General features: G+C 27.6%; 1 protein-coding gene across 1 annotated transcript in view; it reads left to right on the forward strand.

Moving 5' to 3' along the window:
* Nucleotides 1-898: 898 nt before the first annotated feature.
* Elovl7 (ELOVL fatty acid elongase 7) overlaps nt 899-15,188 on the forward strand; it is a 49,601-nt gene continuing 35,311 nt past the window's right edge. Inside the window, exon 1 of the mRNA XM_065498103.1 lies at nt 899-1,536. Within this exon, the coding sequence (XP_065354175.1) occupies nt 1,534-1,536 (3 nt within the window). The 5' untranslated portion in view covers nt 899-1,533. The remainder of the gene's footprint in view (nt 1,537-15,188) is intronic.

The following is a 15,188-nucleotide window of genomic DNA, read 5'->3' on the forward strand; positions in this document are numbered from 1 at the left end:
ATATTAAGTCGATTCTAATTTAATCAATATTTAATTTCCTTTAGATCAACACCAACAACATCTCTATCACTGTAAGTAACAGCAGAAATTCTCAATTGATATTTTCAAGAGAATTTCAGAAAAAGAGTTGAATGAATTAATGTAAGTAAAGTGTTGTAGAGTATTCAACAAAATGGTATTTCAACACTTATTAGCAAAACATAAACTTTCCATTATACACTTAACCAAATCACCACCACCACAACAACAACAAATATAAACTCAACACCTGTTGTTGTAAGATTGACAATAACAACAACAACTTGAAAATCTCTACAAAAGAAAACTGTTATATATGAGTAAATACTAGAGAGATGTTAAGAAGAGATTTCCTTTAAACTCAATTCTTGTAAAACAACAGTAGTGCTATAAATTTTTAATGATTTTTAATTATAATTATAAAAAAAAATACAACAACAATTAAAAAACATGTGTAAATTGACATAAAGAGCCAGAGTTGGGACACCAATGAACTATAAACACAATTTGAAATTAAAATTAGTTTTAAAGTCCTAAAGCTAAACTAAACATAAATAAATAAATAAATTTATATTAGTAAATAAATAAATAAAATATCCACCAACACTACGGCACAGGTGAAACACAACAATTGATCGCGCTCCCCACTAAAAACTACAGCAACAAAACCAACACCAGCAGCATTAACAACAAACACTTTAACTGAAAAAAGAAAAAATAAGAAAAAAAGCGCTCACAAACACTCACAACCACACATACGAACTTGTACTCTCACACATGCCCACAGTCTCCAATAGTTTTGAAAAACACACTCAGAATTTTGAAAAACTTGACTCAAGTTTAAGCTGAGACTTTTGGGGCCGTATAAAAGTAAAGCAACAAAGCAAAATGAAACTTATTACAGTGATTTTGATTTGAACGAAAACGTTGTTGGACGACCACTTCTTCTTCAGAGCCACAAAACAGTTTTTTTTTCAATAATTTTTCTATATTTTATTTAAGTTAAAGCTTTAAAAAATATTATAAAAAACCCCACAAAAAGCGCAAAATTAAATTGATTTAAAAATGTTTTTCAAAAAATTAAAATAAAACAAAAGTGAAAAGAATCAAGCAATAAAAGAATTTTTGAAGAAATAATTTAAGCTGTTCTACAAAATAAAACAAAAATTAATTAAAATTTAAGAAAAACAACCAGCAATTCAAAGTTTAAACAAATTGTGGAATAAAACACAAAATTTTGTTAAAAAAAAAATTTGAATAAAAATAAAACAAACATTCAAACCTAATTTACAAACAAAAAAAAAACAACAAGTGTTTAAAATTTATAAACAAGTGTTTGCAGTTTTCATTGATTTGAAACATTTCGTGTGAAGAGTTTGAACGAATTTATTTCACTTTAAAACAAAGGATTAACAGTTTAGCAAATTATTTTTTGCTAAAAAGGATAATAAATAAAAGAATTAAAATTTTAACAACGTTTTCAACAGATTTGTCTCAAATTAACAAAAAGTCAAAATGGTGAGTTTCCATAATAAAAATAAATGTCCTTTTTGATATGAAACAAGGATAATGAAACAATTTTACAAACTTTAAATTAAAAATTAAATAATTTATAACAATTACTAAGAAAATATATTTTGAAAAAAATTGTTGAAATTAAATAATATTTTATATATGAGAAAAAATATTTGTAATTAAAAATTGTGTGATAATTTAAAAAAATGGAAAATTCCGTAATTAGAACTAAAATGTTTTGTGTTTCCTCCCTCAATTTTTGTTGGCAAATATTTAAATATGTGTTTAAAATAAATTTGTGATTATAAGATTAAGAAAAAAAGAAATAACTTTAAAGTTTCTTTTGTCTAAAGATATTTTAATTCATAAATAGAATTACTACTTCCTTTCATAAGCATAATTATCACTTTTTTTTAAATAATTGTTTTAATTCGCTCTGATAGGATTTCTTTATACATTTTATTTTGTTAGCACGACTAAATTGTGGATAATGACTTTGAGAGCAGCTGAGAGAGTAAATTTTGTCTTGCTCTAAAAAAGCTCTTATTTTTACCAAAATTTTTAATGCTAAAACCAGAAATTCCCAACATAAATATGCATTTTATGGTCTAAGTTTTACAACTTTAATTCTTTTACAAATTCATTTTTTTTGGTAATATTTGCACATTTTTGCTTTTTAATAGATATTTGAATTTTAATATCAATTCCGACAAAAATTTAAAAATTTTAAAAATATGTATTTAAAACTAGAAAAAATTTATTTCGTAAACTGTTTCAATTGAAATTAACTGTTTTCATTTATGTAATAATTAAATCAAGTATTCATGTTCTCAAAAACAAAATTTTCTAATATTTTCTACTGAATTTTGAGTTCTGAATTTGATAATTTTGATAATTGAATACATAATTTTTGTTATACAGTGAGCCTTAAAAGTTAGTATACACCAAAAGTTATATGATTTTTTTTAAGATAATGAAAATCCTAAAATTTATTCATCGATTCAAATTTTAATGTTTAGGTTTGTTGGAGATTGAGTTGAATAATAGATTCGGTTGTGAAGAAAAAGATTTAAGTCGGACTATAATGATTTTCATGATCCTAAAAAAATCAAAAAATTCGCGGGTATTTACTAACTTTTGAGGCTGTGTGTAGGTTGAACCATAGAGAATTATACATAGAGACGAGACACTCCGATTTGTCAAACAAAATTACAACAAATCAAATAAACAACAAAATATATTGTATAGCATGTATTTTGTTGTTGCAAGAGATATGTTTTTGACAACAGACTTAGGTTTTTGACATTTACGTCTCGTCTCTATGTTACCCTATGGGTTGAACTTTAATAAACAAAGTTATTGGAAATATGTACATTTTTCGTAATTGAAAACATAAAACTAAAATGTGATTTCAACTACGAAAACTGTATTTTCAAACTTTTTTAATTAAAGTTTAACCAGAAACGAAAATTGTATTTTCAATTATCAAAATTATTAAATTCAGAACTCAAAATTCAGTAGAAAATATTAGAAAATTTCGTTTTTTTGTGCACATTGATACATGAATCAATTATTAATTAATTGATAGAAGTTCTAAATGTGATAAATATTTGAATTGAAACTGTTTAGGAAATAGCTTATTCTGTGTACTGCATCTAAGTATAACTGACATTACATGGAAATGAGAGTTTTTTGCTTTGAATTTAACATTCAAATCGTAAAAAAATTATAAATTTGAATAAATAGAATAAATAGAAACAGGCACTTCTAAATTTTGATATAAATTTTAAAAATTTCGGTTGTGGTACCAAAATTTTTAATTGGCAACGAATCCTCTTGTCACAGCACAACTATTTCTTCAGTAGTGTTGTTTATTGTGTTTTTTTTATTTAAATCAAGCATGATTGTTCTTTGATTTAGTCATTATTACACGTGATATCCTCATGATCATGAAATACATTTCTTGTATGACTTTAAATGAAAACAAACATAAACAATTCAAATTATTCAGACATTTAAATTACTTAGAAATTCGTTTATTTAATGATTTTTAGAATTTAAAGTTTTCGATTTAATTTTAAAATGATCGTATTCTGATAAACGAAACAAATTAATACATAGCTTCATTTATTGGGTATTTAATAATTCAAATATGTACAACTTTTCACTGCAACTAACGTTGTTCAGTCTTTAACAAATGTTATTATCAAAAAGTATAATTTTGCAGGCAGGATATGAACTTAGAACCCTTTTACTATAGAAATATTCCCAAAAATTTCAATTTCATTTGTAATAAATTTAACTAAAAATAACATGATTTAATTTACAAATTCGCAATTTTTGTTTAGAAATGAATTAGCTGTTTTTGCATTTAAAATTAATTTGTGTTAACAATTGACGTAATATTAAAAAAGCAATTTGTTATTTTAGGTATTAAAAATATCCAAAAATAAATATTTGCATTTTGTATATTAAATATCTAATCATATTCGGTATTATCACATTATTGTAAAGATAATTTTAAAGCAAAATTGTTTTAAATTTTATTATGATTTTGTTTCGGAAATTAATTCGAATTTTATAACCTAAAATTTAGCTAAAACAGCAGGATATTTAATTTAATTAGCAAAGTACTTGAAGCATATAATTTTACAACAAACATTAATGTCGATCTTCACCTATGAACTGGAAACGGAACAGTTGATGGTGTAGTATCATAACTCGTAAACACTGATCGCCTTTGACATAAAACATAACTACTGTAGTTATGCGTAAGATATTCTTAACTAAATGAGAATCATATTGATTCTAACTAAAAACATTTTATAAAATTTTGTGTAAACATATCAAAAAAACTAACATTGTTTACCCTTATGTGTTGTTTTTCATACATATTTTGCACTAAAATAGACCAGTTGGAAAAATCGTGGTAGATGACATTGTCTTTGACGATTTATATAAGACATGTATTATATCAAACACAATTTTGAAGACAAGATCAGCGACAATGTCTTGAATGTTGAGCGACATTGTCTTCAATGTGGTATTCAGTTAACTAACAGCCGAGCCGAGTATTCAGTTATTGTGTAAACTGAGCGACATTATCGCACTTGTAGTCGTCCACGATTTTCGCGACATGAAGACGTGACCAACTGGATATGTTCCTAGTATAAAATACATAGAACTGACATATGTGTGGAAAACCACACACTAACATAAATATATCATTCAATCAATTAATGGGGTTTTCTGTGCTAAATGCAGCAGGAAATGTTATGAACTAACATTTGTTTAAAATGTATAAAAATTATGCCTTTTGTGTGGTTTCCCACACAAAGTTAAGATGAGGGTTAAGTGTTTTAGATTAATGTGAGTTTGGAATCGTATAAATAAGTACTTATATGTATATAGCCAATACTAAACCACTTCTAAGTAATATATATAGTTATTACAAAGAATGATAATCAGTAATAGCTCGTTGTTTACCCTTGTGTGGAAAACAACACAAATGTTTTTACTGTAAAATTCATAGAAATGACATATGTGTGAAAAACCACACACTAACGTAAATATATCATTGAATCAATTTATGAGTTTTACTCTGTTAAAGGAAATGATTCCTTTTGTGTGGTTTCCCACACAAGGATAAGATGAGGTTTAAGTGTTCTGCATCATTGTGGGTTGGAAATCGCCAATATTAAAACACTTCCAAGTATTCTAGATGATATGTAGTGTGGTAATCAGTAATAGGATGTCTTTAACAAGTTTCAGCTTTAAGAGTTTCTAATCTATGTGCCCAGACAAAATTTGATCAGATATATGAGAAAATGATCAATTTTGTCATCATATTTTTTTATAACAGCCAGCAAAGCGGTGAAATTTCCAACTATCAGTATTAATTAATCGTTTTTTTATTTTTAAAACGTATAATTAAGAACATTTAGCTGACAACATTCACTCATATTTTGCATGACTTGGAGTTTTTTTCCAAACAAAAAAACAAAAAAATATCAATAAACAACAAAACTTAAAACATTCGAACAACGTTTAACCAAATCTAACCGTTATTTTTTTCTATAGCAGATTTATGAATAATTTATATACAAATTTCATTTATTTAAATCAGCAGCAACAACATGTTGGTGTGAAATTTTCATTAGCATCAATAAAATTTAAAAAAAAAAATCATTTTAACTGTATTTTGTCTACATCAGCAAAACAATTTTGGCTTCAACAAACAGAAAAAAAAACTCGAGAAGAAAATAACCTCAACAACAGCAGACTTCGTTAAAATAAAAACAAAACAATGTTATTTAAATAATATTTAGTTAATGTTTTCATTACTAATGCTAAAGTGTAGCACCTTGAATAAACTGTTGCACTTTAATAAACAATATTTACAGTGCTGACTGGCTTACAATGAAAGAATTTCTTTTGAACATGACATTGCCAAAAATATATATATAGTAGATGTAAATGCAAGTACAAATATATATAACGCGCCAGTTTTCTTGGGTTTTTTTCTTTGTTTTGAATTGAAAATGAACTTGACACCACTTTCTATTGAAAAAGAAGCCATGAAAGCAAAAAGCGCACATTTTCAAGTTTGGGTTTTTTGCAATTGTTGTCGTTGATGTTTTTGTTGTTGTTGTTTCGTTGTTGCAATAAACTGCACTGCTCATATTACCAGTAATATTGTTGCTGTTGCTGCTGCTGTTTCTTGTTGCTAAATATTATGAAGGCATGTTGTAACCAGGTGACCTTGACAGCGTATCCCTCAAAACAAGTTTTTTTTTTAACTTTTTACCAACTTTAACAGAGAGAAAATAATTGTTTTAAAGATTTTAACCTAAAAATTCAGAAAAATATTTAATAAAAAATTTTCAGGGTTAATTATTTAAATTAATACCAAGTATTAATTAATTATTGGATTCAGCCATTTAAGCCAAGATAAATGAAACACACACAAATATTTACAAATTTTGTAATAAAAATTTTTATTTTATTTTTACTTAAAACTTGTTTCTTATTGACGTTTTTTTTAATGTTGCAACGCAGTTTTATTTTTATTTTTGATTTAAGTTATTTTTGTCTTGCCTGTTTTCTATTTTTAGTAAGCTATTTATATATTTGCTTAAGAAAAAAATATAAGTTTTGAATTCATTATAAAAACGCAACATGTGCAACAATCTAAACTTGCGTTTTTTTTCAAACACTCTCAGGCTGCCTGTCTGTCTGTCAGTCAGTCTGTCTTTTATTGTTAAAATATTTAATCATTTTATATCATATTTGAAAAACTCTCTTCTTATTTACATTTTAAATTAAAATTTTGTATTTCTGTGCTGTGTGTTTTTGTTTATTTTTCTTTTAATATTCATTTTATTCTTTCAAATTATGTCAAATGCAAATTTTTCTTTTATAGAAACTTTTTTTTTGTTAAATTTTGAAAAAAATCGTTATGTTTGTGGATATAAATATTTAAATTGTATGAGTTAAACGATTTCTAAACAAAAATTCATGTTAGTTTTTTGTTTTGTTATATGAAGTGCGGCATTTTGATTTCGAAATGGTTAAACTAGTGTATTGTTAAATTATGCAAATGTTTTAAGTAATTTGCAAGTTTGCAATATTGAGTTAAAATTCTATTAAAAACGGACTTAGACGTGGCAGTAAAAGTGGGTTCAATGAAATTCGAGTAAATAAAATCGATAAATATTGCAAAAATTTGCTATCCCACCAGAGATCTGCGCAGACTAAATTTCACGGCGGCGGTAGCTCAAAGCCTGACAGTCAACTAAAGAGTAACTACTCAAATTATAAATAAACTATCTAAAACCATATAAAGTGAATTTCCGAAAATTTAATGAAATTACTACTAATTTACTTTATCGGCGGCTCGGCTCAGTCGACTTACAGCCGTTTGGCACAGGTCTCTGTATCCGACTTAGCCAATTCCGCTGGGCGGCTTCATACTAAAAAACCTTAAACTTCACTAGTTTCTCAAAACAGCGGACTTTTGTAAAAAATTCAAATTTTGTAACTTTTCTCATAAATAAAGCTTTTAATTTAATTAAAAATACCTGCTACTTTTTGTCCATTTCAATATTATTATGATTCTTTCATCGTAGATATAACATTTTTATTGCCACCTATTAATTTCTAGCTTCTTTTGCTTTTGCTTTTAAAATATCACAGTGGAAAACTTATTGAAACAAGATCTCTTTGATCTAAACATAACAATTTTAATTGCTCCTAAAATATTTATTTGCAAATATAATGAGTTTGTTTTATTTACTAAAATCGTGTCGGGAATACAAATCGAAATTCTACATTAACACGTTTAACAACAAGTGTACGTACATTAGACATCAGTCAAAGATTTATGGCATTAAATTGAAGCAATCTCTATTATGGTAATAGAAAAACTTAAATAATTAATTTTTGCTCTCTTAGAAAATCAAGTTTAAAAAAGTACACTGAGGGAAATTTGTATGCCCCCTAATGAGGGCATAGGAAAGAGGACTTTAATCATTTAAACACTGTTCTAAATATGTTAACATGTTGACATTTTATCATTGAATTTTAAATTAGTTTGGTTAAAAAAAACATATCGATTAACTTAATTTTCTGATCAGTGATCACTATTATAAATTCTTAAATGCTAACCGTTTCTTTAGGTTATCTCTGTATAACATAGTGCCGCAAAACCACACCTAGGTTAATGTCTAATTAAATTGACAGATCGCTTTAATATACAGTTTTAGCTCTTCGATACACATCATTTATTAAGAAGAAAGAAAATGGTTTTGTAACGACTCTAATTTCCATACCCAGTAAATTAAATTTGTAATACTTAACCTACCGATATTTTGGGTATTATAGAAATACTTTTAAGAATTTGTACTATATATGGGGGATTTCATGTCAAGAGAACCAACTTTTGAAATCAATGTCTTCCGATCAGAATGACATCCCACTAAGCGGGCCCATTTTGATAAAAGTGAAAAAAGTTTTTGATTTTGGGAAAAAAAATGTCAAACATTTTGTATTTTTTTAAAAAGATAGAAAAAATATCTATCTAAATTATTTGGGACACGTTTTGCTAAGAACAATAGGTAATAAGTTACATTGATGAGAAAAAACACCTGCTTGTCCAAAATGTCAAATTTTGACATGAAATTTATTTTGGATAGATAGTGGAGTCGACATAGCTATGTTTGTATGTCTGTTGAAATCAGCTTTCCGAAGCCCCCTATAATTAACAATTATGATTGATACATCAATATGCCTCGTATATTCCTTGTTCGGTTGCTGTTTAAAATAGAGAAAATTAGCCCATAAATGGTTGAGATATAAGAAAAAACGATTAATTTTTTTCACCAAAAATTTGTTTCTCTTTAAATTGGGATTCCTAGTCTAAAGAACTGCTCTTTTGAGGTCTTTTGAGGAAAATAACGAATCAAGCCAATATCGGATACTCTGTTTCAAAGTGAAGTATATCTCAGAGAGAGCGTTCTGCATCGATCGAAACAAATAGTATTCGGAGGGGGAAAGGTCTGGACTATAAGGCGGGTGAGGCAAAACTTCTCAACCACTTCTTTCTAAACAGTTTTTTTTTAACAGGTATTGCATAATGTGGCCAAGCTTTCACATGATGTAACATTACGGTTTCAAGTCTGTACCTCGTTTCTGTATTGTATGTGAGAAACTTTTCATTCGAAACATTTATAAACTTCTTGTTAAACATAGGGCGAGTATTCGTAAATCATTTACTGTGTCTGTACTTTTAATGTATTCAGTTTAAACATTACCTAAGTCATCCTGTTAAAAACAGAATTTTAAATTTTTTTTTGATGCGAAAACTTCTCACAAGTTACATAAACGGGGTACTGGCTTCATATTCTGAGCGTTTTCGGCAAATGCTCGCTTTAGACGAATCAGAAGCTCATAATAGATATTACTCTTTTGCTACCACCAATTACAGAGCATTACCTTAGCGCCTTGGATATTTGGCTTTGGGGTAGATTCAGCTGGTGGGCCGGGCATAACGTATTTTCATCACTAGTAATGATTCGGTGCAAAAATTACATGCAAAATAGTCTTTCAAGGTCTCTCGGCTTCAATTCTTATAGTACCCAATTACCCTGCATTTGCAAATTTTGCTGGCAAAATTTTTGAAATTTCTTCTTCAGTAGCTCACTATGATTTTAGAAGCTCTTTTTGAGTTTGGTCTGGCCATCATCACTTCTGAACCACACAAACCATATCTCGCACGTTGAAATTATTTGTACACATTCACCATAAGCTTCGGTGAGCCACTTTTTTTCAAATAAAAGAAGTAAAGCAAAACTTCCCGCATATGACGCTATGTTGGCACAAAATTCGAAAAAAACTTTGTTGGTTCAATAATTAAGTGAGAATAAATAACAGATAGACATATAAGTTATTAAAAACAAAAACCGCGTTCAAAAGATACGACATCTATTGTAAATCTCGCATTTTTAAGTCATAAATATATAATTAAAGATTTAAATGAAATCGTTTCCGTTTGGCTTCAAATTATGCCTCAAAGTTCTAATGTCGAATTATTTGAAACTCGTTTAACAAGAGATTAAAGAGTTTAACATGGAATAATTTAAACTGCAATTAATTTATACAATTAAATACTTGTTCTCCCCCAATTTTAATCGATTCCCTTTGGCTCCAAATTATGCCTGAATTAGTTTTAGAACAAAACTAGACAAGTACAATTTTTAATTAATAATTCCATGTTGAGCTAATTAAACTTAATTTGAAACAGTTTAAGGCGGAATGTTTTAAACTGCAATACATTATAATTAATCTAATTACGGACTAGTTCACACAATTAACTACACATAATAGTTTTTATAAACCTTAGATAACTTTTAATTAATTGTTGGTAAATTAAAGGCCGTTTAAAGCTAATAATTTAATTTTTCAAATAAATAATTCTCTAGAAATTTCTTGATAACAAACAATTTTCATTATTTACTGATTACCGCAAATTATAAACGTTGTTTAATTGATTCTCCTAAACCTTTAAACAATGTTTCTAGTTAAAGATCTCAAAGTTTAATTACACATTTAAAACTATGATTTCTAAACAGATTACAACGTATCAGCCTACAACGAATAATTAGCTATTTTTTTTAATTTTTATTATGACAAAGTCTATTTGAAGTTTTTAACTAGGAATTAAATAAATCTTCTTGGGTATTTAATACTTTGTTTATTTAGATATTTATCATTGAAATATTTGCAATGGTAAACTTGGCCCATAACATACATACGACTACATTGAAATATGGATTCTACCTTTAATATTTACTTCAAATGGAAACAAAAACAAACCAAAAAAAAAACAACAAAAAAACTATAATTTAACGTAATGTAATTAAAGAAAATAAAAGTTAATCAGTCAATTTGATTGCATGAACGACAACAATTTTGCCACACTATCAATAAATACAAAATAGAAACAACAATAGCCACAAAACAACCTAACACTAATAATAACAAAAGCAACTACAATTATACAGTAACTTAACAATAATATTGTACATAAAAACAATAACAACAACAAACCAAGTTAACAATCGTAATCTTCATCTAAAGCAGCCTTAGAGGGGTTAGGAGGTAGGAGGTGTTAGAGGCCTGTTTTAGCTGTTTGTTCTTATGAAATGATATGTGTAGCAGTGATAAAGTGGTCTAGCTTTTTTTTCCATACAACAGCAATAAAATTAAATAATAATAGTATCTAATATACAATTTTATTTAGTTTTTCACATGTTATCTAGCTTCTTATATGTACGAATAAATATAGATAGATACATACTACATGTACAAACAGGTAGGTGTAGTTGGAGATACATGTGTTAGAAAAAATAAATTGATATAAAAATAATTGTAGTTTTAGGCGAATTAGAATTGCTTTAATTTCTAATAAAGAATTTATTGATTTTAGTTATTACAAAGCAACATATTTACACAAAATTCTATACATTTCTGGCCTAAATTTCCTTATCGTATATGTCTGATGATCATGGTTAACATTGCTGAATATTGCATACATATGCATATTTCGCACTGTTTTCTTTAACTCTTTCACCCACAATTTTTTGTGTATAAGTTTATAATCAAATCAATTGCATTTTTACTTTTAAGACGGTTCATATATTATTATAGATAAGAAAAAATAGAAATAAAGCTAAAGGTGTTTATGAAATGAGATGGTTAGTTTATTAACCACCACGACGGTTGGCATTAAAAATAATTATAATACAAATTTTCGTAGCGTATAAATTTGTTTGAAAACTAATAATTTTGACTAAATTGTCTGAACAAAACAAACGAAATAATTGTATAGGTGAAACATTCTCCAATTCTTTTATTGGTATACCCCCTCTTTAGTGTAAACAACCGGTTCTTCCAATCGACAATTTTATATATATCACCGACCACCATCATCAGATCGCCACTGTAGACACATTCCCTTCCGAATGTATAGTCTCGCACAACATATCTTCAATTTAACATTCATTGATTACTTGCGGGATCCTTACCAAATAATATAATACTATGTAGAGAAACGCTTTATATATAACTTATTTCAGTCACAATGGTTAGTAATCTAACCACCTTATTACTTACGTTATTTATCAAAGAATATAGTATAAAATATTACTTTGTTAGCCCAAGCCAATCAAACAAACACTAGATAACAAAGTAACACTGAATTTGATGAACTCTGATCTTTTTTTATTGAATGCGGTAAAAACTCTTAGAAAAACTGCGGTTTACAATATTTTAAAGTTAATATATTAATCTAATCAGAGCAACCTGACGGTAAAGTTTAGCCAAAAGACTTAAACGATAACTTAAAAAGATTTAATTGTTTAACAAAATGCCAATAGATATCACTAAAACTTTTTTAAAGACTCCAGAAAAGGTGGTTAGTAAAGTAACCACTAAACTGGAAAGAGTCAAAGAAAATGTTACATATATCGAATATTGAATATTTAATACCTTATGACGGGATTTGATCAAATTGTTAGCTTTTATTTTAAACATTTGTACAATATAAATAAATTCAAAGTATTGGCCATTACTTGCTATGACCTTTTGCAATATTTCTGGCAACATATGGATCCTAGTCAAAAGAACGAATATATAAAGATATTATAGTATTTTGAGGCCAAGAACGAATCAAGCCAATATCCCAGGGAGAGCATTTTATATCGATCGAAATAAATAGTAGTCGGACGAGTCATGGTCTAGACTATAAAGCTACTTAATTCTAAATGCTGTTTAACAGGTATTGCCACATTGTCATGATGGAATATTACGGTTTCATGTCTGTCCGCATATTCTAGGAGTTTTTGTCCGATGCTCGCTTCAAAGGAATCAGTTGCATTCGGTACAGGTTCACTGTGATGGTCTGACCAGATTTCAGCAGCTCATAATAGATATGACCCTTTTGATCCTTCCAAATAGAGAACATTACCTTAGCGCCATGGATATTTGGCTTTGGTGTCAATTCGGCTGTTTGGCTTCGGATTATCGTAATGGATCCATTTTTCATCGCAAGTAATGATTTTCTTTTATAGCGTTCAAGCAACATTTCAGACAAGTAAAATTGTTTTTCAAGGTCTCTCATTATCAATTCCTATGGTACCCATTTTCCCTGCTATTAGATAAATCCTGATGTTTTGAAATTTCTGCTTGAGAAGTTCCCAATGATTTTGTAAGCTCTTGTTGAGTTTGATAGCAATCTTCATGGAGTAATGCGTGCAATTCTTGATCTTCAAACTTTTTTTGGCTGGCCTGAGCCATATTTGTCTTCCTTGTCAAAAGTAAAAAATAAAGCAAAACTTCCCGCATATGACGCTTTGTTGCCACAAAATTTTAAATGATTTGAAGTGAGAATAAATGACAGATATGTACCTTTCAAAATGGCTTATAAGTAATTGAAAACAAAAACCGCGTTCAAAAGATACGCCAGCTATTGTAAATCCCGCATTTTTTATGAAAAATTTTTTAATTTTCAAAACTGTAAACACTTTTTCACAATAAAGTATTCGCTTGTATTATAAAAACAGCACATAAAGCTTTAATTTATATTTTTTTCTACGCATTTCCATGCTTTTGTTTGCATATTTTTTTTAAGCTTTTTTGCTTGCTTATTTTCTAATTTGTTTGTGCATATTTAAACTTGTTCTGGTCATGAGAAACTCTAAAATTTTAAGTTGCTGGCGTTACCAAGACTTTGATTAAACACACATATCTCCCCACCCATTAGTGTCTACTATAAATAAATGGTAAATATTTTATCTAAACAGTTAAACATATTAATATTGTTTTGTGTTCGTCTATTTTTTTTTCATTTAATTTAATATTAAACAATTCAGTTTGCAAACGGTTGTTGCATTGTTTATTTATTTATTTTTCCTGCCATAGCACGTCTATAATTTTGCTGCAAAAAAAAAAAAATAAAAAAGACATTTAAAATTGATTGCAATTCTGAACTTTTTGTTGTTGCAATTACATATTCAACATATTGAATATTATTACAATATTTAAAGTAAAGGTTAATTCAAGTGTTTGTAAATTGTTTTAACTAATTGTTAACGTGTCAAGTTTAATTATAGAGGAATTAGGAAAAATAATAATTCTGATTAAAAAAAAATATTATTTATAAAAATAAAGTTTAAAAAGCCATAAATAAATTCTCGTGTTTTATATTGAAAGTTACAATAAAAATATAAATTATTAGAAATTACAACTGTGCTAATGTGAAAAAGATAACAGTTTCAATACAATTATTGAGTGAAATGGATTTAGAAGTAAGTAAAGTGTGAAATGTTTCTATCATACTGTTCAAATATTAGACTAAATGAAAATTAGTGTTAAGCTACATTTAACTAACAATTATTAAGCTAGCTTTTAATGTAGCAAATACATAGTTAATTAAACTTAATTATGTAATTGAACAGCAATCATAACTTCAATAACATACATACCAACTTGTTTAATAAAGTTCTGCAAATGTTGAATTGTTTAACACGATGACAACTGTCACATCAGATTCATGACATGCTAGGCATGACATGTGAAAGCAATGAAGCATACAAATCGAGTAAATTGTAGCACCTTTTTAACCATTATATGATAATGAAGAAAAGCGCATTGTCGCTGTTACAAATAAATCATGAAAAATTTACTTGCTAATCTAGTCTAAAATACATTGGTTACATTTTTAAACATTACTTTTTCGGATTTCGCCGAAACAACTTGCTTTTCATAGTCCACCATTGCCTAGCAAAATGACAAGTGTGACATGTATATGTTCTAAAGACTTATGTCTTGTATTGTTTATCGGATGTAGGTAATGAAAATGTATTTAAATGAATAAAGATATAAGAATTTGAAATAACTAAGGCAATGTAAACAGTCTCCTCATTTATGTCATCATAACACGACACAGCACGACATATTTGAATTGTATAGATGTTTTAATGTTTTTAACTGTAGAATTTGTGTGTAGAATTACAAAAATTGCAAAATTTACGATTTACCAAAAATCTAATAAAACGGTTATTTATGTTTTTTTAAAAAAGTAGTATTTCTACTCCTTT

This window comes from Calliphora vicina, chromosome 1 (genome assembly GCF_958450345.1).
Source record: "Calliphora vicina chromosome 1, idCalVici1.1, whole genome shotgun sequence".
In the NCBI taxonomy this organism is placed as follows: Eukaryota; Metazoa; Arthropoda; class Insecta; order Diptera; family Calliphoridae; genus Calliphora; species Calliphora vicina.